Genomic DNA, 25,022 nt, shown 5'->3' on the forward strand with positions numbered 1-25,022 from the left:
ATCCACAGGGCTGTCACACTCCTCTGGGGCTGCCACCTTCCTCCATGCGGCTGGCACCCTCTTTAGGGGCTGCCACCTTCCTCTAGAGCCGGCACCCAGACGCTTTTGGCTGTCCACATCTGGCAGACATCCCCAAACCGGGTGGCTCTTGATCAGCCAGGCAGGTGCCAGCAGCCCCGGGGACTGCAGGAACCGTGGGGACAGCGCGAGGGCAGGCAGGGACAGGAACGGGGCAGGGAGCAGACGACAGCACAGGGGAGGAAACGCTGAGCGAGCAGTGAGTGACTGCAGGGGGGGCAGGAAGGGAGGAGCGGGCAGGGAAGGCTCACAGTTAGATACTTGTCCCTCTCGGTCCCCGCGGCCTCCGAGCAGCGCGGCCATGGCCGAGGGCCAGAAACGACGGGGCCTCAAGAAATTCAGTAAGTGGCCACGGGACAGGGCGGGTGGGCAACGGGGGGCTCACCTGGACATCTCGGTGGGTGGGAGGATGTGTGAGAGTTAGCGAGGGTGTGCTCACACACTCCCCGGGTCATCCCGTCCAGGGATGGAGTCATCCCGTCCAGAGATGGGATCATCCCATCCAGGGATGTTTGGAGCTGTGACAGGCTCTGCTCTCGTTAGGAAACTCATTGGGGTGAGGGGCTTTGGAGGTTTCCATCCACAGGGCTGGGTGCTGGGGCTGGGACCACTCTGCTGCAGCCCAGCCCGTGCTGGATGCTGGGATGTGACCAGAGGGATGCACAGCAGGGTTTGGGGGTCCTCACTCCTTACATCACACCTTCAGGGTGCATGGCTTGTGTACAAGCTGGTGCTAGGGCTGGGGGGGGGGCTAGGACCCTCACCCCAGGGTGCTCCTGCAGCACAGGGACGGGGGTGACACGGAGGAGCCAGGGAGGGAGCCTGGGAATGGATTCCCACTGGCTCTACAGGGAGGAAGTGCTGGATACCCACCGGGAGCGAGCTCTGCACTTTCTCACAGACCTCAGCTTTCCCCCGAGCCCTGGGGGGAGGCTGCAGTGGCCTTCACCCCATTCCCAGCGCTGGGCTGTGCTCTCTTGCATTCCTGCCGCGGGGCTGGCGCCAGAGGGGGGCCAGTCCCTCCCCTCCCCCGGGACCCCTCCACTGGCCAAACCCACAGCCCCATCCCAGCTGGGATTTTCCTTTGCGGTGGAGTGCTGGGGAAATGGGGAAAATCCTCAGTGCTGCCTTTCCCACCTTTCAGCAGCCCCAGGAGCAGCAGGTAGCAGAAGATGCTTGGGCTCCAAGGGGATCTTTAGCACAAAGGATTTTTGCCTCTAACTGCACTCAGGCCGTGAGGTTTCTGCCTCGCAGAGGGGCTTTTGGGATGCAGCCCCTCCACCCTGCCCAGCTGCAGGGATGCCTGCAGAGCCCATGGGTGGCAAGTGGAGGTGGGAATCCAAGGGCTGAGCAGCCTGGGGCACCCGGGCCCTTGCTCAGCACCTCTGCAATGTGTCACTTCCTGCCCCCACAAATCCGCCGTGCTTCACAGAGCCCCAGGGCAACACCAACATTGCAAAACCCCCGGTGGCACCCACGGCCAGGCAGGGAAACGCTGCCCAGCAGCACTGCAGCCACGGGCTCACCCGGGCACTGCCCAGCAGCACTGCAGCCACGGGCTCACCCGGGCACTGACTGCCCAGCAGCACTGCAGCCACGGGCTCACCCGGGCACTGCCCAGCAGCACTGCAGCCACGGGCTCACCCGGGCACTGACACCGTTCCCAGCCCCGGTACCGTCCAAGCTGCGCTGCAGCGACGCTCAGAGCTGAGCTGGGGCTGAGGTGTGAAATGCAAAGCTGCCCTCCGGAGTTATAAATACTTGTCTGGCGAACATGTTCGTGCTCAGCCCTTGCAGTGGCAGCTGGAGCTGGCGAGGGGCCGGGCGAGGAAGTGGGGAGGTTATCTCCCGCCCGCAGCAGCGCCCGTGGCTGGCTCTGCTCCACCAGAGACATGCACGTGTGGGCAGGTCATGGGCATCCAGGACCCCCATTCCCTGGGGAGATGCTGTGTGTCCCATTCTGGCATCCTGCAGGGCTGCCCTGAGGCTGTGGGGATGGGCACAGCCCTGCCCAGAGTCCCCCGGAGGAAGTAGGCAGGCAGAAATGATTTCTAGAGTTGCCTGCTCACCAGGGTTGGGTGTTTCCTCCGCCCCTCAGCTGTGGTGGGAAGATGCAGCTGCTAGATTGGCCAGGCACAGGAGACTTCTGCTCCCCGAGGGACCAGGGCAGAGTTCCCAGGTACCCAGCAGAGATGCCTCAAGCAGCATCATGTACACCACAGAGCACAGGGATGTCATGCCAAGCTGGGCCTGCAGATGTGGGTGTAACACAAGGCTGCACAGTGCCCCATGCCCACCCCAACCCAGGACCAAGGCTCTGGGACCCCCCCATCATCACACCGTGCCAGCAGTAACCCCACGCTCATCATTCCTTTCTCCTTGCCAGAGTTTTTCAAGTTCAAAGGCTTTGGGAGCCTGAGCAGCATCCCCCGCTCCTTCACCTTGCGGCGCGTCTCTGTGGACCCCAGCTCTCCCGAGAGCCTCAGACCACATCTCCCACCTTCCCACGGCTTCCTGGCAGAGCCCTTTGACAGCACCCAGGATGATCTCAACACCGTGCCCAAGAGCCCTGGCGCCTATGCCCAGTCCTCAAACATGTACTCCCACATGGGCACCATGCCCAGGGTGAATCTGGGCAAGGCAGGGAAGAGCCTGGGCAAAGACAAGAGTAGCCAGAACTGCTGGGAGAAAGGGACTCCCAACAACAACACCCCCCAGACAGCCCTGCTCCCCAGCCTCAAGTGCCCTGAGATGTCAGGAACCCCTGACCCTGGCACAGACTCACCCTCAGCTGCTGGAGAAGCAGAACAGGAGGAGGAAAAGGCTGAACCTGGGGACACCCTGGAGGCAGCAATGGCCAGGACAGACCAGGAGCCTGTGGGAAATATCTCCTGCCCTGGGACAGAGGCACCGAGCTCCAGCCTGGCTCCAAACCCCAGCCAAACCACAAGCCCTGACACAGCAGCTGGAGCAGAGACTGCTGATGGGGATCTGCTGGAAAAGGGACAAGAGCATCCTGACAAGATCTCCCCAGACAGGTATACAGCCCTTGAGGTTTGCTCTGCCTTCTGCTAAGACCCCCCTTTTGCCCCTCCAGGGCAAGAGGAGGGGGCTGGGACAACCCGGGGTCACTGCAATGTCCCCCCGTGCCCACAGTGCCAGCGGGATGCACCTGGCCGGTGGGACAGCACAGCTGGAGCACGCTCAGGTCAGCGGCTCCATGGGAACGAGGTTTCCTGTGGGATTTCTGCTCCCTCCTGTTTCCGGACGGGGTGGAAACATCTCGCAGCCCCGCTCTGCCCCGGCATCTCTTTGTCCTGCGGCGGCTGCGTTCCGGCACCAGGATGTGCTGCTGCGGAGAGCTCGCACCGGCGCTGTTACAGCCTCCTCCTCCTCTCACTCTTCTCTTTTCCACCCCCTCTGTCCTCTCCCAAGGCACAGGGGCAAATCCTGAAACCAGACACTCCGTCCCCATTTCATTGTAAACCCCCGCTCTGGGCACAAATCCCCCACTCCAGGCACAATCCTCCCCTCCGGGGGAATTTGGAGGTTCAGCCCTCTGAGATGACGGATGGGTTTTCTGGAGGGTTTTGACCGCAGAATCAGCCAGAGGGATTTTTATCCCCCAGCCCCATGACATCTCTGGGCATAAGGGGCTGAATGCGACCCCAGCCCAGCAGGGTGCGCGGGACTGGGGACACGGGCAAAGGCGACTCCAAATTTCTCCCGAAAACATTTCTCGCCCCTTCCCTGGCCCGACTCTCCTCTCTCTGCACTCAAGTGGCCCCTGATGTCCCCGTTCCCCCTGCACCGCCCCGGGGCCGGGGGCTCCTTTTCCTGGCACTGAGCGTTCCGGAGGTCCGGGTGGTCCCGGCAGCGGGGTGTGGAGCAGCAATTCGGCTGGGCTGTGCCGACCACACATTCCTGCCGGCCCGAAGGGTGGGCCGGAGGAGGGCAGGGACGGGAAGGAGGAGGGTCCGCCCTGCGCGCCCCGAGTCCCGGCGCTCAGTGCGGGGCGGGAGAGGCGGGAGAGCTGCTCCCGGTCCCGGAGCTTGCTGCACCCCGCGGGGCCCATGACAGCGCTGGGCAGGAGGTTTCCCACCCTGGGACAGGGCAGGTAAGGGGTCCTGGCCCCCCGGCACCCCTCGCACCGCGGCACGGCGGAGGGGATGGGGAGGGAGAGGCTGGGAAAGGGCTTTGCCTGGGGCGGGCACAAAACTTGAGGCAGATCCCGGAGCCGAGCCGCTGCTCGGATGCCGAGGCCCCCAGCCCTGGTGGTGTTTTCCTCAGGGAAAAAGCTGCTCAAACAGCAGCAGACCCGGCGCCAGGGGCTCGGAGGTTTGGGGGGCTGGTGGCACTGCCGCATCCTTCGGTGAGCGCAGAGCCCCAGCGGCGGCAGAGTCCCCAAGGAGGGTGCAGAGGGCTCACCCAGACCCCCTGTCTCCCAGAAATCACTGAGATCCCAAGGCAGTGTGGCTGGGAGCCAAGCAGCAGTGGGATATGGGTGGGTCACGTGGGTGTCCTGAATCTGGGGAATGGGTTCCCAAAAATTGGGGCCCAAATGCATTTTTGTATCGTACGGGGCTTCCCCAATGATGGGTGCAGCCTTGCTGCTTGCCAGGGAAACTGAGGCACGAGGGTGACCAGAGAAGTTTTGGCATCAGGGTTATTTCTGCCCCTCCACACTCTAACCCGGAGCCCCTGCCACAGCCCCAGGCTCAGGAGCAGCCGTGTGCCAGAGCCACCCAAGGCCAGGCCCTGCTGTGGGGCGGGCGGGAGGAAGTGGGACCGGGATAATGCTGCGCCCCAGCCCTTCCTCCTGTGCCGGCACATCCCTGGGCTTGGGGACAGTCTGTTCCTGCCAGGCCATGGCAGCAGCGCGTTCCCTGGGGGGGAACAAATATGGCCCAGGGCACATTTCCACCTGCCCCCCCCCGGAGTATTTCTGGTAAGGACAGTCCCCAAAAGAGGGTGGGCTGAGGATGCTCCTGCACAGGGGGGCTTTCCCAGAATCCGGCCTGTGAGCGGGGAAATGGTGCTGCTGTGGGACAGGGAGTGGCACGCAGCCTGTGGAGCTGCTCGGGGCAAGGCGGTGGCTGTGACTCCAGCAGAGGCACGCTGACTAACGGGAGGTGGCCGCTGGCAGGTCCCAGGGCGGACGTGACTCGGTTTCCCTGTGCACGCGGCCGTGCGCGAGGCACGGAAACGCCGCTTCCCGCAGGCACTGCCCCACACTCCCTGCACACCCCTCCAGCCAGCCAAAACCCCCTGGAGGGGTCTGCTGAGGGGGAAACTGAGGCACGAGGTGCCCAGATCTGGTTCCCCTGGGGTACAGCCTGCACCAGTGTCCCAAGGAAAGCAGAGCCTAGGCTTCAGACGAGGGCTGGACTCGCAGGATCCTCCTGGACTGTTCCCAGCAGCCAGCCTGGAGCTTGGCACATCTGCGAGTCGTGGTGATGCCTTTCCGAGCCCAAAGGGAGCAGCCACCCCACCAGCCCCCCGCTCCCCAACACCACTGCTGCAGCTCTGGGTCTCAGCAGCTCAGCCACGGCCGCGCTCCAAAGGCAGCCCTGGAATTTCTCCCAGGCTCTCGTCTGCCCCCAAAAATGCCGTTTCCTCCAGGAATGTGCAGAACCAGGGGGGCTGCGGTCCCAGCTGCTGCCCTTCCCCGGCACAGGGGCCTCTCCTGCCCGGGCTCTCGCAGCGTCTCCCAGCTGCTCCCATGCTCCCGACTTCCTGCCCAGAGGCCCCCCGTCCTCCTGCCGCTTTTTCTCACGGCTCTCGCAGCACCAGGCAGCTCTGCAGCCTGTGAAGGGCAAACAGGCTGGAGAGGCAGCGCCGGGGTGGGCAGGCAGCCCACAGCTGCCCAGGGGAGTCTGCAACCATCCTCGCTCCCAAATGCTCTGCTATTTTCTTCACCTCCACAAAAGTACGGGTTTGATTTCCAGCCCCTTTTTTTCCCCCTCCCGAGCTGGACACCAGGGGATGTGGTCTGCAGTGTGGGCTTGGAGAATCACAGAATCGCTAAGGTTGGAAAATACCGCTAAGACTGAGGCCAAAAGTCAAGCCAGCCCTGCTGTGTTCACCACTAAAGCGTGTCCTTAAATGCCGTGCGTGAGGCACTGGAGACGCTGCTTCCCCCAGGCACTGCCTGACACTCCCTGCAGACCCCTCTGGCAGCCCTGCCAGCCAAAACCTCCCTGCAGGCAGCTCTACAGAGGGGGAAACTGAGGCACGAGGTGCCCACCCACACATTTTTTAAAGACTTCCACTTCCAAGGGTTCCAGAAGCGGGAATTGTCTTCTGGATGGTTGGACACTGCAAGGGGCTGATGTAGACTCTGTCACAACCCACTGTAATGCCGTGGGAGATGGCCAGTGGAAAAATGTCTGGCAGTGGTTGCCTCTGCTATCCCTGCTTCCCTTTGGGGAGGCCACCAGGCACCACCTTCCACCTGAAGAGAGCCCACAGAGGAGGAATTTGGCTCCCCAGGGCTGCTACCAGTGCGGGTCTCAGGGAGAAGTTGTGTGCAAACCCTCAGCAGTTTCCTGTATGTGTCTGACGTATGTGTCCCTTCCTGGCAGGGAAGGGACATCCCAGGTCTGTGATGACCTTGGATTTGGTTATTCCTTAGTTGCAGCTGCCTGGCCTGGTGTGGCAGCCTGCCATCCCCAGGCCCCTGCTGCTGCCCTGTGCTCAGGCAAGCAATCTTGGAAAGCAGCAGGATGTCCACACTGAAGCTTGGCACTGGGGAGGCAACAGGTTCTGCATTCTGGTTAAAGACATCTGGATTTTTGTATTTTATTCTGAAAGGTGAGACCTCAAGGTAGCTGTTACAGCCTCTCTCCTTTTGAACTCTGTTGTTCCCCTGGGACTCTTTCATATGGACACTTATCTGGACCTATAAGAGCATGAAAAGCAGTCCCAGTCAGGACATCACAGTTCAGGCCTAGCTTTGGTGGGAGTTTAAATTCTGTAGGGTGGCACAAAGCCATAAAGTCAAAAATGCTTGTCTGGGTGGTGTGTCCCAACAGCTGCCTACTGGGAATGCAGCTCTGCCAGGGAGCAGGACACAGGGCCCCCAGCTGGACATGCATCCCCCAGCACTGTGACCTGCCGGGACCCCGGCCTGGCTGCTGGGTCTCCCTGGTTCAGCTCACACGGTCCCAAGCCGATTTGGGGCGAGATCCCCTGAAAAGGCTTCATTCTCCCCTGATCGCATTAGGGAGGATAAGCCCTGTGCTGAGAATGGGCACAGAGCAGGCAGGAGCAGTGCTGGGGCCCTGGGAACCTCTCCCAAAACCATGTCCATGCTCTTGGCACCGTGGCAAGACAAGGGGCACAGCCCCCAGCTCCCCCAGCTGTGCCACCACTGCCTTCGACCTGAATGTCACAACCTACTGCCCTTCACTTATGTATTTTTATTGTTCCTCTTCCTTTTAGCCACCATGATGGCCTGGAGTCTGGCAGTGAATACGTGAAGGTAAGACACAAAGTGTGATCACATCCTGTCCCAGCTGGGTGCCAGGGTGGAGAGGGGATGGTGGCCCTAGAACTGCCCAGATCTTACACCAGCAAGCTGCTCAGTTCTGCACCCCTCCTCCCATCTGGGCTCTCTCTTTGGCCCTGGATGATATTTCTGGCAAGGCCAGGGAGGACAGAGGAGACGCAAGCCCTACGTGGTCGCCCCAGTGCTGTTCCCACAGGAGCTGCTTGCGTTCCATGTTCCCAGATGCTTGTGAACGCCCACAGACTCAGCCTCCTCCCTCCGCCCCCACGTAAAGAAACGGAAGGGTTTGAGCCACTTTCGTGGCTGTCACATGAAAGTTGGTGTAAATCTCTCCAAATCTTTTGCTTATCCTCCAGCAAACTATTAACATTCCTGAGGACTCTTCATGTCTGGCCAGAAATTCATTAGTGAGGCGCCTGGCTCTGGAGGAGAGCGGCCCTTTCGCAGGAGGCTGCTGGCACGATGGGGTGCTGGGCAGGCACAGAGGAGCCAGGGGTGCTGTGGAGTTTGGGCACAGAGCACTGAAACCCACTGAAGTGACAGGGTGGTCACTGCCATGGCGTGGCCTTTGGGGTGTTTGTTTAAGGAGAGTTGGAGCTTCCTGAGTCCAGTTGCCCAGTGGGGATCTAATCTAGTCTGCCACTGGGCAGATGGGGTTCTTGGGAAGTGACTTGAGGTGCCCAGCTTGGGTGGTCTAATTAGCACAGAGCCCTGCACCTTCATTTTTTGCACTAGGGGCTCATGGTGGTGGCTGTAGGCAGACATGGAAATGTGGGAACCCCCTGTGGCAGCACCAACTGGCAAAGCTTGGGAGAGAGCTGGCTGGACCCTGAGCTCATCTGCTGCTTCCAACAGGGGTCACCTCCCTGTACACCCATCCCTGGGGCTAATGAGGACCCCACATGTCGAGTCTGGCAACTGGCAGCCCCTGGGCAGTGGGGTCAGATGAGGTTTTTGTTGTGTAGCAGAGCGATCCCGCGGGTGGGATGCTCTCCTTTGTGCCCTTAAGCCATGTGGGACTGGCAGACTGGGAGCTCACAGGGCTGGGAGTGGGACGTGTGCCAGGACAACAAAGCTCTGACTGGGCGTATTGGGTCTGGCTGTGATGTAGTTCATTTTCCCCTGCAAAGCCAATATACTGGCCTCTGCAGGGAAGGGCCCTGGTGTGGGGACTCAGGATATGCAGAGAAACTCTTGTGCACACAGGCAAGTCCTGTGAGGGCAAGGAGGAACAGAATAGTTGGGGGTGTTTTCCTTGGCACTGTCAGTGTGTGCACCCAGAGATGACACATTTTACGGCTCATGATTTAATAGACTGAAATAATACAGGTGGGGAACAATGGATATGGCTCTGCCTTTGGGATCAAGCACTTTTTGGTGAGCCAGGAGAATTGCCTACCATACAGTCAGATCCCAGACCTGAGCTATCTGGCCTTTATTTCTCATCCATCACCCTGGTGTCCAGAAACAGCCCACGGGTTGTGATTTATACACCACTTCCCTTTGGTCAGAGAAGCAACTGATGGCTGCAGTGACAGCAGCTATTTTAGTCAAATCAGTAATTATCTGGAGTGTGAGTGACCGGGATGACAGGGACACTCCAGCTGATTGCAGGCGCTGTGCCTGGCTGGCAGCCCGTGCAGCTGCAGGGTGCTCAGCACCCAGCAGTGTTCAGCCCCAGGTCCTGCAGGATTTAGGTGGTCCTGCAGGATTTAGGGTGCTGTGCCTGCCTTTGGAGCAAGGGAGGACGGGGCTGGGATCTGCCACTGGTCAGTGTAGTTGGGAAGGAAACAAGCAGAGGGGAAACACTGGTGAGGAGTGAGCAGAGGAAAGATAGGAAGAAAAGAATCAGTGAAGGAGAGGGTTAGGAAGAGGGAGAGGATGTGTTGCAAAGCCCTCATGAGCAAAAACTGACAGGCAGGTCTGTGTCCAGGTGTGCACCAAGGATCTGCCAAACACCAGCCCTTGAGCTTCGGCTGCAAAACGGCCAGGGCTGGTGCTCCTATCACTGAGCCTGGCCTGATTGGATGTACAACCAGGAGCTAGAGAGGGTTGGAAAGCCAGGATCAATAAGCACTTGGTAATTAATGTGCTTTAATAATAGCCTAAGGGCTGTTATTTCCAAGCTGCCTGGGGATCTGCACGCTCACCTCTCTATTTCAACATCCCAGCCACCCCGGCTTTGGCCTTTGTGCAGGTGAAGGAGCTGCAGAAAGATGTTACCCTTCAGGAGAGCAGCAAGCAGTAACGCTGTCACATGTCCTGTGAGAGCTCAGTCGGGGATTTTCAGCTTCCCTGTGAGGAGAGGCAGCACAGTCACAGCTGGAGGACTTCACCCTGCAGCACCCCATGAGGCTCCCTCTCACTTGTTGGTGAAAGCCTCGGTAGGAAGCCATGGGGAGAAGCCCCATCACAGGGGAGAAGCCTTGGCAGGAGGATGATTCACCATTGCATCTTTTTGGAGCAGCATGTCCCTGCAGTGCCATCTGCTCTGTCCCTCAGCCCCAGGCAGGAGGCGAGGAGGAGAGTCCCTGTCCATGCTGGTGGGGCTGCAGGCACCCATGGGACCCGTGGGACCTGCTGCCCATGTTCCCTGCCCCCAGGCTGTGTGCTGGCACCAGTTCTGCCGTGCCTCAGCCCTGTCCTGCTGTTCAGCCGTGCTGCTTTCTTGTCTCCTCTCTCCCCTGCAAAGCCAGGAGCAGAGTGAGAGCCCGGCCAGCGCCTCTGAGCCCTTTCTTCTGCGCAGAAGGGCTGCTTGCTCAAGCAGGGACCTGTATCTCATCAGCCTCGGATGCTGTCTCCTGCCTGGTAATGTGAGGGGCTCGTTTGAATTAATTAGCAGGAAGGCTGCAGGGTTCTGTGGTTGGTGGCAGCAGGAATGCCTCTCCGAGGTCACAGCGTCGCCTGGGAGGCGTGGGGCTCCTTGGGGCAGGACATGCTTTGCACATGGGAGGGTGAAGCCCCCAGTTACTGAAGCACAGCCAAATCCAGGCCGTGCAGTGCAGGACAGATGTGGAGGAAGAACAGCAAGGTGCAGGTCCCTGTCACTGCCAGGGCTGAGGGAGCCCCTGTGTCTCCAGCACAGCTGCCAGCAGTGGGTTCAGGCAGGGCTTTGGGGGATTTATTCAAGAGTCAAGGCTGGAGCAATGCTTTGAGTCATCAGTGCTGCCTTGCACATCCCATACGTGATACTGTGGCCTTAATTAAACCGAAGCAGAGCCTTAATTAAACACAAGTCAGAGACAGCCTACACAGGAAACAGGCAGCTGGCTCCCCGCCATGTGAGGTGGGCACTGGTGTATCTCCCAGAAAGGTATTCCATGTGGGGGTGAAGGAAGACAGGATGGGCAATAGGGGACAAGGCTGCCCCTGACCCACAGGCATCACTGGGGAGAGCGGGCAGATTTGGGATGGGGAGAAAAGGGGTGCCGGCTCCCCTCAGGGTGTCTGATCCCCTCAGAGGAGCCAATTTCTCTCAGAGCACCGGCAGCCAGGGGTGCTGGTTCTCCTCAGGGGTGTCTGTTCCCCTCTGAGGAGCTGAGTCACCTCAGAGGAACCAGTCCCTCTCAGGACATGGGTCACCGGGGTGCCGGTTCCTCAGGGATGCCCGATGTCCTCAGAGGTGCCGGTTCTCTCCAAGGCACTGGCAGCCACGGTGCCCGATGCCCTGAGGGATGCTGCTTGCCTTTGCAACATGGGATTGCCGGCTCCCTTCAGGGGTGCCTGATCCCCTCAGGGATGCTGCTTGCCTTGGCAACATGGGATTGCCGGCTCCCTTCAGGGGTGCCTGATCCCCTCAGGGATGCTGTTCCCTTTGCGGCATGGGTTTGCCGGTTCCTCTCGGAGGAGCGGGCTCCCAGTTCCCCTCGGAGCACAGGTGCCCGATGCCCTCGGGGATGCTGGTTCCCTTTGTGGCACGGCAGCGTGGGCTCCCCTCGGAGGAGCCGGCTCCCCCGCAGGGCGCGGGCAGCCGGGGTACCGCTCCCCCGAGCCGCCGCTTCCCCGGTTCCCCGGAGCCGGGGCGGCCCCCGGGGCGGGCCGGGGCGGAGCCGCCGCACCGTGCCCGCCCCTCGCCGCCGACAAGGGATGAGGTAATCGGGGAAGCGGCTGAAATTGAAGCCCGGCGGCGGCGGAGGCAGCGGCGGTGCAGCCCGGGCCGGGGCAGCCCCCGCCGGGCGCGCCGCGCCATGACGGAGCGGTGCAGCCTGTGGAGCGCCCTGTCCGCGGCCGCCTGCTGCTTCTACCGCGGCTCCTTCATGCAGGTGCAGGTGAGCGGGGGCGGCCGTGGGACCGCGCCGGCTGCCCCGGCTCGGCGCGGAGCCCCCGCGGTGCCGCACGCGTGGGGAGGGCGGCGGGAGGGGAGCGTGCGGGGGACCCCGGGCACGCACCCGCCGGGGGATGTTTGGACGAGCGGGGGAGCCTCCCCGGGGAGCCCCGCGGTGCCCCCGCTCACACGAGGCTGCTGCGGGCAGCGCTCGGCGAGCGCGGGGTGAGCCGAGCACAGCTCCGGGGCACAGCTCGCCCCCCTGCAGCCGGGACCGTACGGCCAAAGCCACCACAGAGCCAGAGCAGCGCTTTGACAGGCAGAAAAGTGTCTGCAGGGAGCCCTCCCCTGCAGCAGACCTCATGAAGGGGAGCGTTTAGCATCCCCCAAAAGGTGGCATGTGCCCGGAGCATCACTGAGCACAGGAGGGAGATCGAGCCCAGATGAACACTCAGCTTTTTGGCCCGGGTCTCCATCTCTGTGCTGCACTGCACAGGTCTGACTGGTGGGAGAAAGCTGAGATCCATCTGTCACCTGTCCTGTGGTGGTTCCAGCACTGCCACTGTCTGGGCACAAGTCTAGGCGTCCTATTTTTGGACTCTGGCATTGGCACAAGGGGTGCACGGTGTTGGGAATTGGTTCCCTCATTTACTGAGTTTGTGAGCAAAGGTGTTTAGGACCGCAGGAGCCAAGCAGGCTCTGGTCTGAAGCACGAGCTGTAGTGTACTGCAAGTTAGAAGGGAGCCGGCAGCCAAGAGAGCTGGCAGTCTTGTTCAGTACTCCTGCTGAGCGAGGTGGGTGCCGAGCTTTAGAGATTATTCTGGGTAAGACGGAGCCCAGAAGCAGCATTTCAAGTCTTGTCATGATTGCGGCTGATCTCAGCGCAAAGCCAGGGATTTTGATGGCTGGTGGGGGTGAAGAGGGAAAAGCAGCAGAGCTTTTTCCACTTGTCCAAAGGCCACTGAGGAACACGGGGACGTGCCCTTGGGCTGCACATTGCAGGGGGTGAACGGGTGCTTTCAGCCAGCTGCTGCCAGAACAAGGGAGGGACAGGTGAGCATCTGGCTCTCGTGTGGGGATGTGAGAAGGGATGAAGGGCACTCCATCCCAACCCCAGAAAGAGTTAAAAGTGAAGCCCTAAGTGCTCACCTGGCTCTGCCAGATCTTTCACCATCTATTTGTGTCCAAGCGTGCCCAGCAAACACACACTGAAGTCCCCATGAATGACTGGAGCACTTCCAGCTGACAGCCGCATCCCTGCTCACCGCCAATGGCGGTGCACCCAGCCTGGGAAGCACTGACATCATTTCTGGCCAATAGCAGCTCCGAAAAGGGATGCAGCAGCAGCCGCTGCCGCCGTCTTGGAGTGAGATAAGTAAAATATAGATGGATGGAAATGTGTGTATACACACACACCATCACTGCATTGGAGACCTGCTCCCCTGGGGCAGTAGCAGCAGCACACTCCACCACCCCCCCACACAACCTGGGGTGCTTGTCCCACCTTAGAGCACCCAGATGTTCCTGGCCATCAACCCCAGCTGCACCCCACCCCTGCCAGCAAGATAGAATTGCTCCAGAGCTGCCACAAAGGAGCATGGGCAAGGGGAGAGCAGACCATGAGGGTAGCCAGGACTAGTCCTGGGAAGGGCTTTGAACTCCAGAACAAAGATCTTGAGCCAAGATCTGCCTTCAGTGGGAAGTAATGGAAATGTGACATAACCAAGAGATGCCTTCAATCACCTATGGGGTGGGCAGATAGGCTGATGGCTTCTCAGAAGCCATTTAGGTTTTTAGACTAATTGCAAGAGAGAACAGAGGAACAAGGATTTTCTTTTCCATATGGATGTCAAGATCAGCAGGACAGACTGGCTCACAGCAGGACATGCAAACTGAGAGCGAGCCCATAACAACCTGGGGATTGTTTGTGGGATTTTCTCATGGTCACACAGGGTGGAGTAACCATTTTTGGGTGGTGCCTGGACTGGTGAGTGCAGCAGTCCTGCATCAGGCAGGCAGAATGGTTCTTGGGTTTGCTGTGAGGGTTGTTTTGGAGCAAACACCTGCTCAGCAAGGGTGTTTGCTCCAAAACACATCACTGGAGTAGCCCATTGCCAGGTGTGGAGGAAGCAGAGAAGGCCCCTCATGCAAGTCTGTGGCTTCCCCAGACACCTATTCCCAATGGCTTGTTACTCCATTTCCTCACAGTTCTGCTTCCCAGGCCCCAGAGCTGCTCCAGCAGCCAGAGCAGAGGTGAGAACTCCAGAAGGAGCTGGGATTTCCCTAGCCAGGGTCCCAGCACAGGGTAGGCAGCATGAGCAGGAGGGAGAACAGATGTGCTTGGTGCCTTGGGGTTAGTCAGATGTTATCAGCAGGGTGGGGTGTGAGTACACCTTGCTCTCCAAGCTGACTTCATCCTCATCTGCAACTCCTCCAGGTTGGGAGGGAAGAGCAGGAAAGCAGAATGGAAATCACTCCAGTTTCATAAGATTACCTCTGCAAGGATAGAAATCCAAACGCCAGCCTTTGAAGCTCTCCTTCGAGCAGGCAGAGTGACAGCTGCTGGTTTTATACACACCACAGGCATCAGCACCCTCCATCCCTGCAGCTCTTGCCCTTCCACTACCAGTTCCAGTCCTTGCCACTCAGCTGGGAAGCACGTCCTCCATCAAGAAAGCAGCACAGAGAGTCAGGAAGCAGGCAGGGGTGGAGAGCCTCAGGAATTGCCGTCTCATGGCAGCTTCCCCATTGCATGGCTGCTCCAGAGGATTCCCCAGCCCCAGGACTGTGAAACAGCCCATCGGGGCACTCTCCTTTCCCCAGCCAAGCCAGCTTGGCTGCTGGTTGGGATTCCTCAAGCAAAGTTTGGCATCATCCTGGCAGATTTTGAGCTGGTTTATCTGGTGTGGCTGGTTTGGAGAACCGCTCCAATCCCCATTTCTTCCTGCTCAGCTGGAAGATGCCTTGGGCTTCTCCATGCTGGAGCCCGGCACCATACACTCCAGCCAGATGCTAAAGGGAGTCCAGGCTTTTCCCCACACCCAGCCCCGTGTGCAGGACCTCACAGGGGGCCGGGCACCGTCAGACGTTCCCTTGGCACGGCCGGGAGCGCGGCGCGCACACATCCGCTCGCGCCCGGCTGCCGGTGCCCGGCTGCCCATGCCGCCTCGCCAGGCCCTGCCATGCCAGGCCCTGCCAGCGCCCCGGCGCCCGGCCAGCTGGCAGCCGGGCTCCTCCGAGACACGCTCCCGACGGAGCGGGGGGAGCTCCAGCGCTCTGGAGGGCTCGGGAGGAAACACAGCCCTGCACAGCAATGGGGAGCCCAGCTCCGCACAGAACGGGAGCAGGCAGGTGATTTGGGCAGCATGTTGGTGTGGTGTCAGGACTCACAATAAGTCTCAGTTATGTCACACCAAGGACAATGCTCCCTGTGGTCAGTGTCATGCTGCCTCCCCAGCCATCATAGCCTGACAGTCACTCCAAGTGTGCTTTCTTGGTGGCCGTGCAAATCAAGTGGTGTCTCACTGCTCAAGCAAGGAGCTGAAGGGACAGTGCCCTCCACGTGGCTGGAGAAGGTGGCTCCTGACAGCCTCTGCTCACAGCTAGGCTCCCTCCCCCATCTGCAAGATGCAAAACCTTCCTTGCGTCTCCCAAACCTCCTGTTCTCTCCTCCTAGCTTAGCTCATGGCTCTTGGCATGGATGCCAGCCAGCTGCTGCCCAAATCTGGGCTTGGAGACACCGGGCACTGCTCAGCTGGGCTTGTGTTTTTGTTGCCCTGCACATTTGCATGGGGAGGATTTGGAGGAAACCCAGATGTACAATGCTGAGCAGAACAGGCGCTAATCCCTGCTCCAGGGGTGGTGGGGGGAGAGCTGTAATCCAAACTGCTCCCAGCTCAGCTCTGATGGCTTTCACCTGCACAAACAGCAGAGGTTCCTGGGGGGTCCCTTGATGCCCCAGAGTTTGGGGGAACCGTGTCACAGAGAGGGTGCTGCAGTCAGGGGTCCCCCACACCCCTCGGCCAAGCCAGGTCTGCTCCGTGGCAATGGATTTGTCGCCATGGAAACAGCATCTGCTCGGCCTGGGCCCCCCAGGAGGCAGCCAGACCCCTGCAGCCTCCGCCAGATACCATTTATTCCTAATCGGGCTCAGCAGCACCGGGTGGCTTTGTCTCCAGGAGGGCCAGAGCAGCTCAGCTCCCTGCAGCCCTTGGTCAGGGGGGACAATCCACACATCCCTGCAGCTCCAGTCAACAGGACCCCCTCATAGGGAGAATAAACATGGTTGGATGAGCAAGTCAGAGTTCAATGCACACTGTTTTCATAGGCTGCTTCCACTCTCCCACCACCTTTGACTTGACAGGAGTTGAGAAGGGAGGAATAAAGGCAGGTCCAGGCTGGTGAGGGCAAGCCCTGGAGAGCACAGTCCAGGGCACAGGCCCTTTGCCACTGCCTTCTTCCCCTTCCCCAGGCTGGAGCAGGGTCCCCAGGACAGGATCTCTGCCTGGTTTGGTGAATGAATGCAGCTACCAGGAGGGATAAAACATCTCCTCTGGGGAAGGAGAGGCCTGGGGTCAGGGTCCTGCTGAGGGATGCTGTGGGGTCCACAAGAGCAGTGGGTAAAGGCAGGAGAGCAGCTCAGTTCTCTACACTTTCCCTTGCTCACAACCAGTAGAGGAGCAGAGGGGATCGATGCAGGACACAGAGCATGAGGCACTGGGCCAAGAGGTCAGCTCCAAGGCAAGTCCCTGAGGTGCTGGCGTGGGCTGCAGCCCCCTGTGCTCTGGGGAGCCAGCTGCCACACAGGGCCAGCTGTGAGTGCCAGCCTGCTCCTCTGGCACTGCCAGAGCAGTGTCAGCAGGGCTTCAAGCCCATGCCTGTCCTGTGAGACAACAGCAGAATCCTGCCCCGACAGGCACCGGGGAGCTGGGCCAGCCCCTGCTGCCTCCTTACAGCTGGCACTGCCACCAGAGGGGACACAGGCCACCAGCCACCCTCGCTCCTGGGAGCAGAAGAACAGAGCACCCCAGCAGCCCCATCCAGGCTTCTCAGTCCCTGGCAGTGGCACACGTATCCCCCTCTCAGGACACCACACGTCTGGGATGTGGAGGGAACCCAGGAGTCTTGGCTCCCAGGCCCTGCTCCATCACACAGCTGTTGGTACCACAGCAGGATCACTTCAAAGCCACTGTGTCAAACAGAACTGGCCTCGTGTGAAGCACACAGGAACCCCAAACCTGTGCTCACATCCCCAGCCATCCCCTGGCTCCACCATGCCAGCAGCTGCACTCTGGGAATACTGGCCCAGCAGCAGGCAAGGAGGGAGGTAGGCAGGCTCCAGCCAACAGACACATGAAGCCATCATCCCTTATCTCTCCAGGGAAAAGGAGGGGGCAGATTGCATCCTCCAGGCTCAGGTGCACCAGTGCTGGTGAAAGCTAATTTCTAAAAGCTAATTTCAATGCAGAAGGTTCCCTTTACATTTGTCATTACTATTTATGCTGTCATCAGGCTAAACACAGCGAGTTAACCCTTTGAAAGAAGAACTGTAGTAGATATTTAAAGGAGGAGCAATAATGCAGGTTTCCTCCTGAAAGAGTGCCTCTCATGGCAGTTCAGCCCCAGAGATGTTTGAAGGGTTTTCTCCTTTCCAACCACGGGCAGCACACCAGGCACAGGGTGGCCAGGCACGACAGGGATGTGCCACCAGGAGCCCCTCCAAGTGCTCCTGGTGGCAGGACCTGGCCATCAACAGGCACGTTACGCATCCTTTGCCACAAGCAGTAATCCTCACACTCAGCTGAGTTACCTGGCCTTTGGGGACAGTTGTGCTCCTGGCAGGTGCTACAGTCCCCATGTGTGGGGATCCTGCCAGCCCTTCCCTCCCCAGCCCCTGCACTGCCTGACACTCTCTTCTCCTCTACAGTTCTCCAAGGAGAAATACATCCTTGACTCATCACCAGAAAAGCTTCACAAGGAGCTGGAAGAGGAGCTGAAGCTGAGCAGCACCGACCTGCGCAGCCATGCTTGGTACCACGGCCGCATCCCCCGTGAGGTGAGGTGGGGAAGGTGGGTGGCTCCGGGCACCCTTCACTTGGAATGTTGTGGGAGAGCACTCTGAGGCCACACAGAACCTCCAGTCCTCCTGGGAAACATCTGGTCAAGGGCTTCATTAGCTCTGAGCTGCCTGATTTTGCCACAGCCAATGCCTTGTGGCTCAGAGCTGGGGGCAAGGGGAACAACCAGTGCCCCAAATAACACCCCAGCAGAGCATCCCCTCATGCCCTGTGGTGGCTGGGGCTGAGCTGTGCCCTGTCCCCCTGCCAGGTGTCCGAGAGCCTCGTGCAGAGGAATGGTGACTTCCTCATCCGTGACTCGCTCACCAGCCTGGGTGACTACGTGCTGACGTGCCGCTGGCGCAACGAGCCGCTGCACTTCAAGATCAACAAGGTGACGGTCAAGTCCAGCGATGGCCATACCCATGTCCAGTACCTCTTCGAGCAGGAGAGCTTTGACCACGTGCCTGCCCTTGTCCGCTTCTACGTGGGCAACCGCAAGGCCATCTCGGAGCAGAGCGGGGCCATCATCTACTGCCCCATCAACCGCACCTTCCCGCTGCGCTACCTGGAGGCCAGCTACGGGCTGGCCAACGGCAAGCACGGGGGACCCCACAGCCCCTCCTCCCAGAAAGGGGGGCACATCAAGAGGAGGAGCATCACTATGACAGACGGTCTGACCGCAGACAAGATCACCAGGGCTGAGGGGTGCCCAACCAGGTGAGAACATAGTGTCGTCGCAGCTCAGCTGAGGAATGAGGCGGGGCATGCTCAGTCACTGCTCTCTGGGTGCAGAGCAGAGGTTGGGGATCAGGGATGGAAAGGGGAGACCAGCAGAGGCATGGGGGGAAGAACCAGTACTCAGCTGGAACTGGGTTTTTCTCCCAGGCTGGCTGCCAGCCATGCTGAGCTACCACAGCAGACACCCAGTGAGCAGACATGACTTTAGCATCTCAGGCCAGAAGCCAGAGAGTATTTTACAATCACCCAGTCCAGATTACCAGCATGTCAGGGCTTGTTAGAGCCATGGAGCTGAGCTTTCCCAGGCAAACATGAGAGGAGAGTCACTCCCAGACACCAAGACAGCATTTGTTGTTTGGTTTTGAATGGCCCTTTTAGTTTCAGAGCCCTTTCCATTCAGCATTTGCAAGGAGTTACCAAGCAGAGTTGAAAGCCTAATGGGCAGGAGGAGACTGATGGGTCTGTGCTGATGGAGTTTGCACAGACCCTGGATCACAGCCTTCACAAAGCTGAGCTGTTCACATTAACCTTGGCCAGCTGGGCTTCTCCAGAGGTGGAGGAGGAGACTTCCTTTGTATGGCTCAGTTTTGGCAGTCCCAGGCTGCCCAGAGCCCTGCAGGGAAGGCAGGGCCACACACATATCCTCACATGCAGCAGCCAAGGGCAGACCCATCTAGCCCTGCCTCCAGCAGGACACAGCCTGTTGTTAAGCCAAGCTGCTTTCTCACCACCCTGACCTTCTCAGCCCAAGGGCAGGGTGAGAATGTAACAGCAGAAAACAGGCAACCAACTGTTATGGCTGGGAAAAAGAAAACACTCAGACTTCCAGAAGAGCATATGTGTTTCCAGAAGAGCCCAGATCCATCAGTCTTTCCTCATCACTCAACATTTTCCCCAAATCCCTTATCACCACCTCTGCTGTCCCATTCTCCCACTGCTGAGGCACAGTGCTCAACAGCAAACACATCCCAGCAGCCTAGCCCACACCCATGGCAGGGAGGGCAGTGAATTACCTGCCATGACTCCTTGCAACCCTCCCTGCACTCAGCATGTTTTGCAGCACCATTGACACACAGGGTTTGCATCTGGCCACCACTTGCTGCTCCACCAGCCCAAGACCTCATTGCTTGTTATGTAACTTCCCAAATCCCATTTCCAGGTGCTTTCCAGCTCTCCTAAGCTTTGGGTCAGAGCAACAGCTCACCCAACTAGCACAACACAGCTCCCAGGTAGAAATAGAGTAGCACAGTGTTAGTTACCACTTTGCAGCACAACCCTAGGAAACAACTGTCCCTGACTTTGCTAGATCCACTTCCCCACAGCACCTTGGAGTGCTGGACTGGAGTGGACCAAACTTATCCCAAGTAGCTTGGCTTGGCATGGCATATGATTGCATTGCTGTGCTCTCCTCTGTAGGACCAGGGTCCCTGCAGGCAGCTGTGTCTCTGATTTATGGGGGTCAGGGTAGTGACCCCTTCTGCTCCCAGCTGCTGCAGGGACTGCCCGCTCACTGCTCCAGCTGAGCTTGTTATGGGTGGTTATGGAAGGAGGTGATGATCCAAGAGAGGTGTTGGGGCAGCAAAGCCTCATCCCAGCCCCTCTGTGCTTGCCTGGGCCCTGCTTTAAGGGACTAACCTGTGCCCTTTGTCCCCTCCCCAGCGTGTCCCTGCCCCACCACAGAGACATCATCCGCAACTGTGCTGTCAGCGTGGACCAGATCCAAGACCTGCACTCCCCCATGTCCCCCATCTCTGAGAACCCAGCATCACCTGCCTACAGCACAGGTAGGCATTGCCCCTCCATCCCTCTGGGGACAGCAGGGCTGTGGATCAGCCTGGACTTGGCACTACTGTGATGCAGGGACCTGAGGAGAGGGACCTTAGGGACAGGACCTCAGCCAGTCCTGGGCTGCATCACTGAGCAGCTGTCCTGGGATCAGGTGGTTCTGTTTTGGCAGAGGGGTTTTCCCTGAGCCCCACGTCCCTGGGCTGCTGCATCTGCAGTCCCTGTGCGTGTGTGCATCTTCAGGCTTTGATAAGTGTCCCCTCTGCTCCCTGCAGTCACACGGCTAAAGCCACATGCCTGCCAAGCATCTGGAATCACCCCAGCCTCTCCGGTCATACGAAGGTCCAGCGAACCCCAGCTGTGCCACGGGAACAGCAGCAAACCTCTTCCAGACCCTGCCCACAGCTCCCATTCCACTCCCTGCCACGGGTACGCCCGCGCCTCCCCCTCTCCCTCTGTGAACAGCTACAGCGAGCCGGACACGGGGCACTACTGCCAGCTGCACCCCACCTTGCCCATCAGCAGGGACCGGCCAGCCCACGACACCAAGCAGCTGCCAGCAAAGAGCTACGTGGAGAGGCTAAAGGTGGAGGAAGGACAGAGAGGGACTGTGGAGAACAGCTCTGGGGAAGCAGAGGCAGGGCACAGGCTGAAAGCAGAGCTGGACTTCAAGGGCTTTGTGCCCCCCACCATGGAAACAACCTCCTCCTTCAACCCTGCTGCCTTCCAATCCCTGCTCATCCCCCTAGACAACAAACCTCTGGAGATGACTGTGCTAAAGAAGGTCAAAGAGCTGCTGGCAGAGGCAGATGTGAAGACACTGGCCAAACACATCACCAAAGTGGACTGCCTGGTATGGCCAGGGCCTGGAGGGAGGGATGGGTACTGCTGCCCTCCAGTCAATCTGGGCTGGCAGGGATCAGTGCATCCCTGAGCATCAGACAACCCCTGAGCTCTGGAGCATCCCTGCTGGGCCCTGCCTGGTGTATCAGCCAGGGCAGGCAGAGGCTGGGTTGGGGCAAGAGGCTGCCGAGGACACTTCAGCCTCTCCTCAATTAACAAAGCTCTAATCAGCCTTCACCTTCCTTGCCAGGTCGCCCGGATATTGGGTGTGACAGTGGAGATGCAGCGGCTCATGGGGGTGAGCTCTGGCATGGAGCTGCTCACCCTTCCCCACGGCCACCAGCTCCGCCTGGACCTGCTGGAACGGTACGGCACAGCACGGCCACAGTGAGCCCTCTGGGCTGCCCTGCACGGCCTGCTCCAGCTCCCCTGGGTGTTCCCAGCCTGGCAGGGGAGGGGAGAGGAGGAGCCCAGTCTGAGCCCCCAGAGCATCCCCTCCCTATGCTGACCCCGCTCTGTGTCTTGCCCCTTGGCAGGTTTCACACCATGTCCATCATGATTGCTGTGGACATCTTGGGCTGCACGGGCAGCACGGAGGAGCGGGCAGCCCTGCTCCACAAAACCATCCAGCTGGCTGCCGAGCTGAAGAGCACCATGGGGAACATGTTCAGTTTTGCAGCTGTAATGAGCGCCCTGGAAATGACACAGGTACGGGGACACTCCTTTAGTGCTCATGTCCTGGGCTCAGCCCCTTGCTCTAAATGCATCCACCTCCCTGCGTCCTGCAGGCTCCAGGAGTCATTGGGATGGGTGAAAGGGGAAAATGCCCCGGGTGGGAGGCATGGGGCCACATCCGCTGGGATGCAAGCAGGGAAGGGGAAGAGCCATCCCCTCCACGGAGCAGACAGCCTAGTCCCACCAGGATCCAATTGTTTTTCGGTGGTTGGGCTCTTTGTTTTGTGCTGGGCTGCGTTCCTGGGAGGAAATGAATCTGCCCTCCGGTACAATACAAATCAGTCTCAAGGCTGTGGCAGCAGCGTCTCCGGGCCACACTGCTCCCTTTGGAAGATGAAAGGAGATTAAAATTCAATTTCAAATCGAGCCCAGCTGGGAAGTCTTGCTTCCTGCCTGCACAAAGGAGGTGGAATGGCTGCCCCCTCCCTGCATCTCATCTTCAAGGCCAATGTGATGCAGGGAGGTTGCTGTCCTGGGGCACAGGCAGGGGAGGAACTCCTAAGCCCAGCCTCAGTGCCAGAGCTGTGCCGTGTCTGGCCATGAGCACTGGTGGAGGAGGCTGGTTTTGGGAGCATCAGGCACTGTTGTGTGCAAGGCTGGGGACTGTGGCTCCAGGGTCAGGCTGTTCTCCCTGGTGCCTGGAAGCTGTGCTGCCCCAGCACCTTCTACCTGCCCCGTGTCCTTTCAGATCGCCCGGCTGGAGCAGACCTGGATGGTGCTGCGGCAGCGGCACACCGAGGGTGCAATCCTCTATGAGAAGAAGCTTAAGCCATTCCTGAAGAGCCTGAATGAAGGGAAAGGTAACAGGAGCAGCTCCCCTTGTCTCACTTGCTTTCTCTTTCCCACTTTTGTCTGGGCACGGCGTCACTGTTTGAGAGCTCTGACCCTCTCTCAGCTAGTGCCAGACACCCTCAGGCTGCCGAACCACCCCAGCACTCAGAGCCTGTCTGGCCTTGTTTGCCCCTTCCTTCCCTAGGAAACATTTCATAACTAAATAAAACCAGCTGAGCCAAACTGTTGTGCTCGCATGGCAGTGAGTCCCAAACCAAGGGACAGGCCAGCCAGTTGGAAAGATGAAAAGCCATGGGTCTCTAATGCCTGGTGCCTGCAAACCTGCTCCTCATTGCAGCCCCACGAAATGCAGCCTGAGCATGGCCATCAGCTTTCCCTTCCCAGCAGAGCCAGAAACCCTGGCTGGGAGGAGCTGGTGTTGGACAAGGCAATGGCCCCAGGCACAGGGATGGAACAGACACAGCAGCTGCTGTGTCCAGCTGAGCCTGGAAGCCTCTCCTGGGAGCATGGTGGCAGCCTGGCTTCATGGCAGTGTTTGGCCACACCAGCACTCCACAGGGAGATGGGGAGGGGGACGCAGGGTCACGGGGCCATGAGGGGTCCTAAGAGTGCCTCTCTCCCCAGAAGGGCCACCGCTGACCAACACCACCTTTCCCCACATCATCCCCCTGGTGACTCTCCTGGAGCGGGATGAGGCTCTCACGGAAAGCCCCGAGCCCTGGGAGGCCACGGACAGCGGCGTGGAGGTGGTCATGGCCCACCTGGAGGCAGCACGGATGGTGGCTCACCACGGTGGGCTCTACCACACCAATGCTGAGGTGAAGCTGCAGGGTAAGCACAAGGGACAGCAGAGCCCCTTTCCCTCTGCCACATTCCCAGCACCGGGATGGAGCATCCCCCAGGTGCAGGGGGTGCCGTCCCAGGGAACTGACTCTCCCCCTTGCAGGTTTCCAGGGCAAAGCGGAGCTGCTGGAAGTCTTCAGCACCGAGTTCCAGCTGCGCCTGCTCTGGGGCAGCCGTGGGGCTGAGAGCAGCCAGGCTGAGCGCTACGAGAAGTTCGACAAGGTCCTCACTGCCCTGTCCCACAAGCTGGAGCCAGCAGTGCGCTTCAGCGAGCTGTAAACCCCCCCAGGCCCTCGGAGACCCCCAGCTCCCAGCTGCATCCCGCTGTGGCTGTGGGGCAAGGGAAGGGACCGGGCACCCAGCATCAGGAGGAGGAGAGATGGCCCAGAAAGGCACAGGCACGGGTTGGCAGTTTTGAGACAAAGAGGAGGAAAAGCAGACACTTCAAATGTACCACCCACCTCTTCAGGACACAGCAAGGCAGGGGTCCACACTGCTGCTCTGAAGAGTGGGGACAGTGTCTGGGCCAGCCAGCACTGCCCCCACACCAGCCCTGCCGAGGTCTACATGGTGCCCCTCACCTCACCCTTTGGTTTTGTTTTTCTCCATCTCCATCGTGCCCACAGCTGCTGGATCCTGTGTGTAAATATATTTTCACAATTACTTCTTGATGTACAGACTTGTGAAGGACAGCCCTTGTTGTAAATAATTAGGCTTATTCATTTTGTCGTGTAAATACATGTACATATCTCATGGGTTTGGTTCTTACATACAATAAACTTTTATCCTGTTCCTCAAGGGGACCCCCTGTCCTGTGGGTGTCCTTTAAAGAGCCCCCCTGGGGGAGAAGAGCATGGGAAAGGCTGATGGGGGGAATCACCATGCTGAACCTGGCCCCAGACCCCATGGAGGCGCAGTGGCAGCCCTTCTGAAGAGGGCTGTGTGGTGTCACAGAATGGTTCAGGTTGGAAGGGACTGCAGTGGGTCATCTGGTCCCACCTCCCTGTGGACTCCACGCCCTTTCTGGACAATCTGTTCCAGTGCATGGTCACTGCACAGTAAAGAAGTTTTTACTTGTGCTCAGGTGGAACTCCTGGGCATTGGTTTCTACCTATTGCCATATATATATATATGTACACATACATGTATATATATACACACACATACATGTATATATATATATAAGCAGAGATGGAGGATCACCTCCCTGACCAGCTGGCAATACTCTTCCAAGTCCACCCCAGGATCACACTATCCCACTGGCCTTGTTGGCCCTCAGGGCACACTGCCGGCTCACAGACACTTGCTGTCCACCAGGACCCGCCGTCCTTTTCTGCTGCGCTGCTTTCCTGTGTCAGCCCAAACCAGCCCCGGT

At 59.3% G+C, this 25,022-nt stretch overlaps 1 protein-coding gene across 3 annotated transcripts; it reads left to right on the plus strand.

Annotated features, from left to right (window-relative positions):
- The first annotated feature begins 302 nt into the window (after positions 1-302).
- SH2D3C (SH2 domain containing 3C) lies at positions 303-24,450 on the plus strand. Of its 3 annotated transcripts, XM_039720066.1 has the most exons (12): positions 303-419; positions 2,465-3,116; positions 7,522-7,561; positions 17,779-17,907; positions 18,180-18,628; positions 20,309-20,433; positions 20,710-21,287; positions 21,528-21,643; positions 21,814-21,985; positions 22,701-22,812; positions 23,429-23,635; positions 23,751-24,450. In XM_039720066.1, exons 1-12 carry the CDS (start codon positions 380-382, stop codon positions 23,924-23,926), a joined length of 2,796 nt encoding a protein of 931 aa, XP_039576000.1. In that variant the 5' UTR covers positions 303-379; the 3' UTR covers positions 23,927-24,450. The 3 variants fall into 3 exon arrangements, with proteins under 3 accessions (XP_039576000.1, XP_039575999.1, XP_039575998.1); XM_039720065.1 differs by lacking the exons at positions 303-419; positions 2,465-3,116 and adding an exon at positions 4,037-4,195; XM_039720064.1 differs by lacking the exons at positions 303-419; positions 2,465-3,116; positions 7,522-7,561 and adding an exon at positions 11,674-11,856.
- Positions 24,451-25,022: the final 572 nt, after the last annotated feature.

This window comes from Passer montanus, unplaced genomic scaffold (genome assembly GCF_014805655.1).
Source record: "Passer montanus isolate IOZ18808 unplaced genomic scaffold, ASM1480565v1 scaffold43, whole genome shotgun sequence".
NCBI classification, from domain to species: Eukaryota; Metazoa; Chordata; class Aves; order Passeriformes; family Passeridae; genus Passer; species Passer montanus.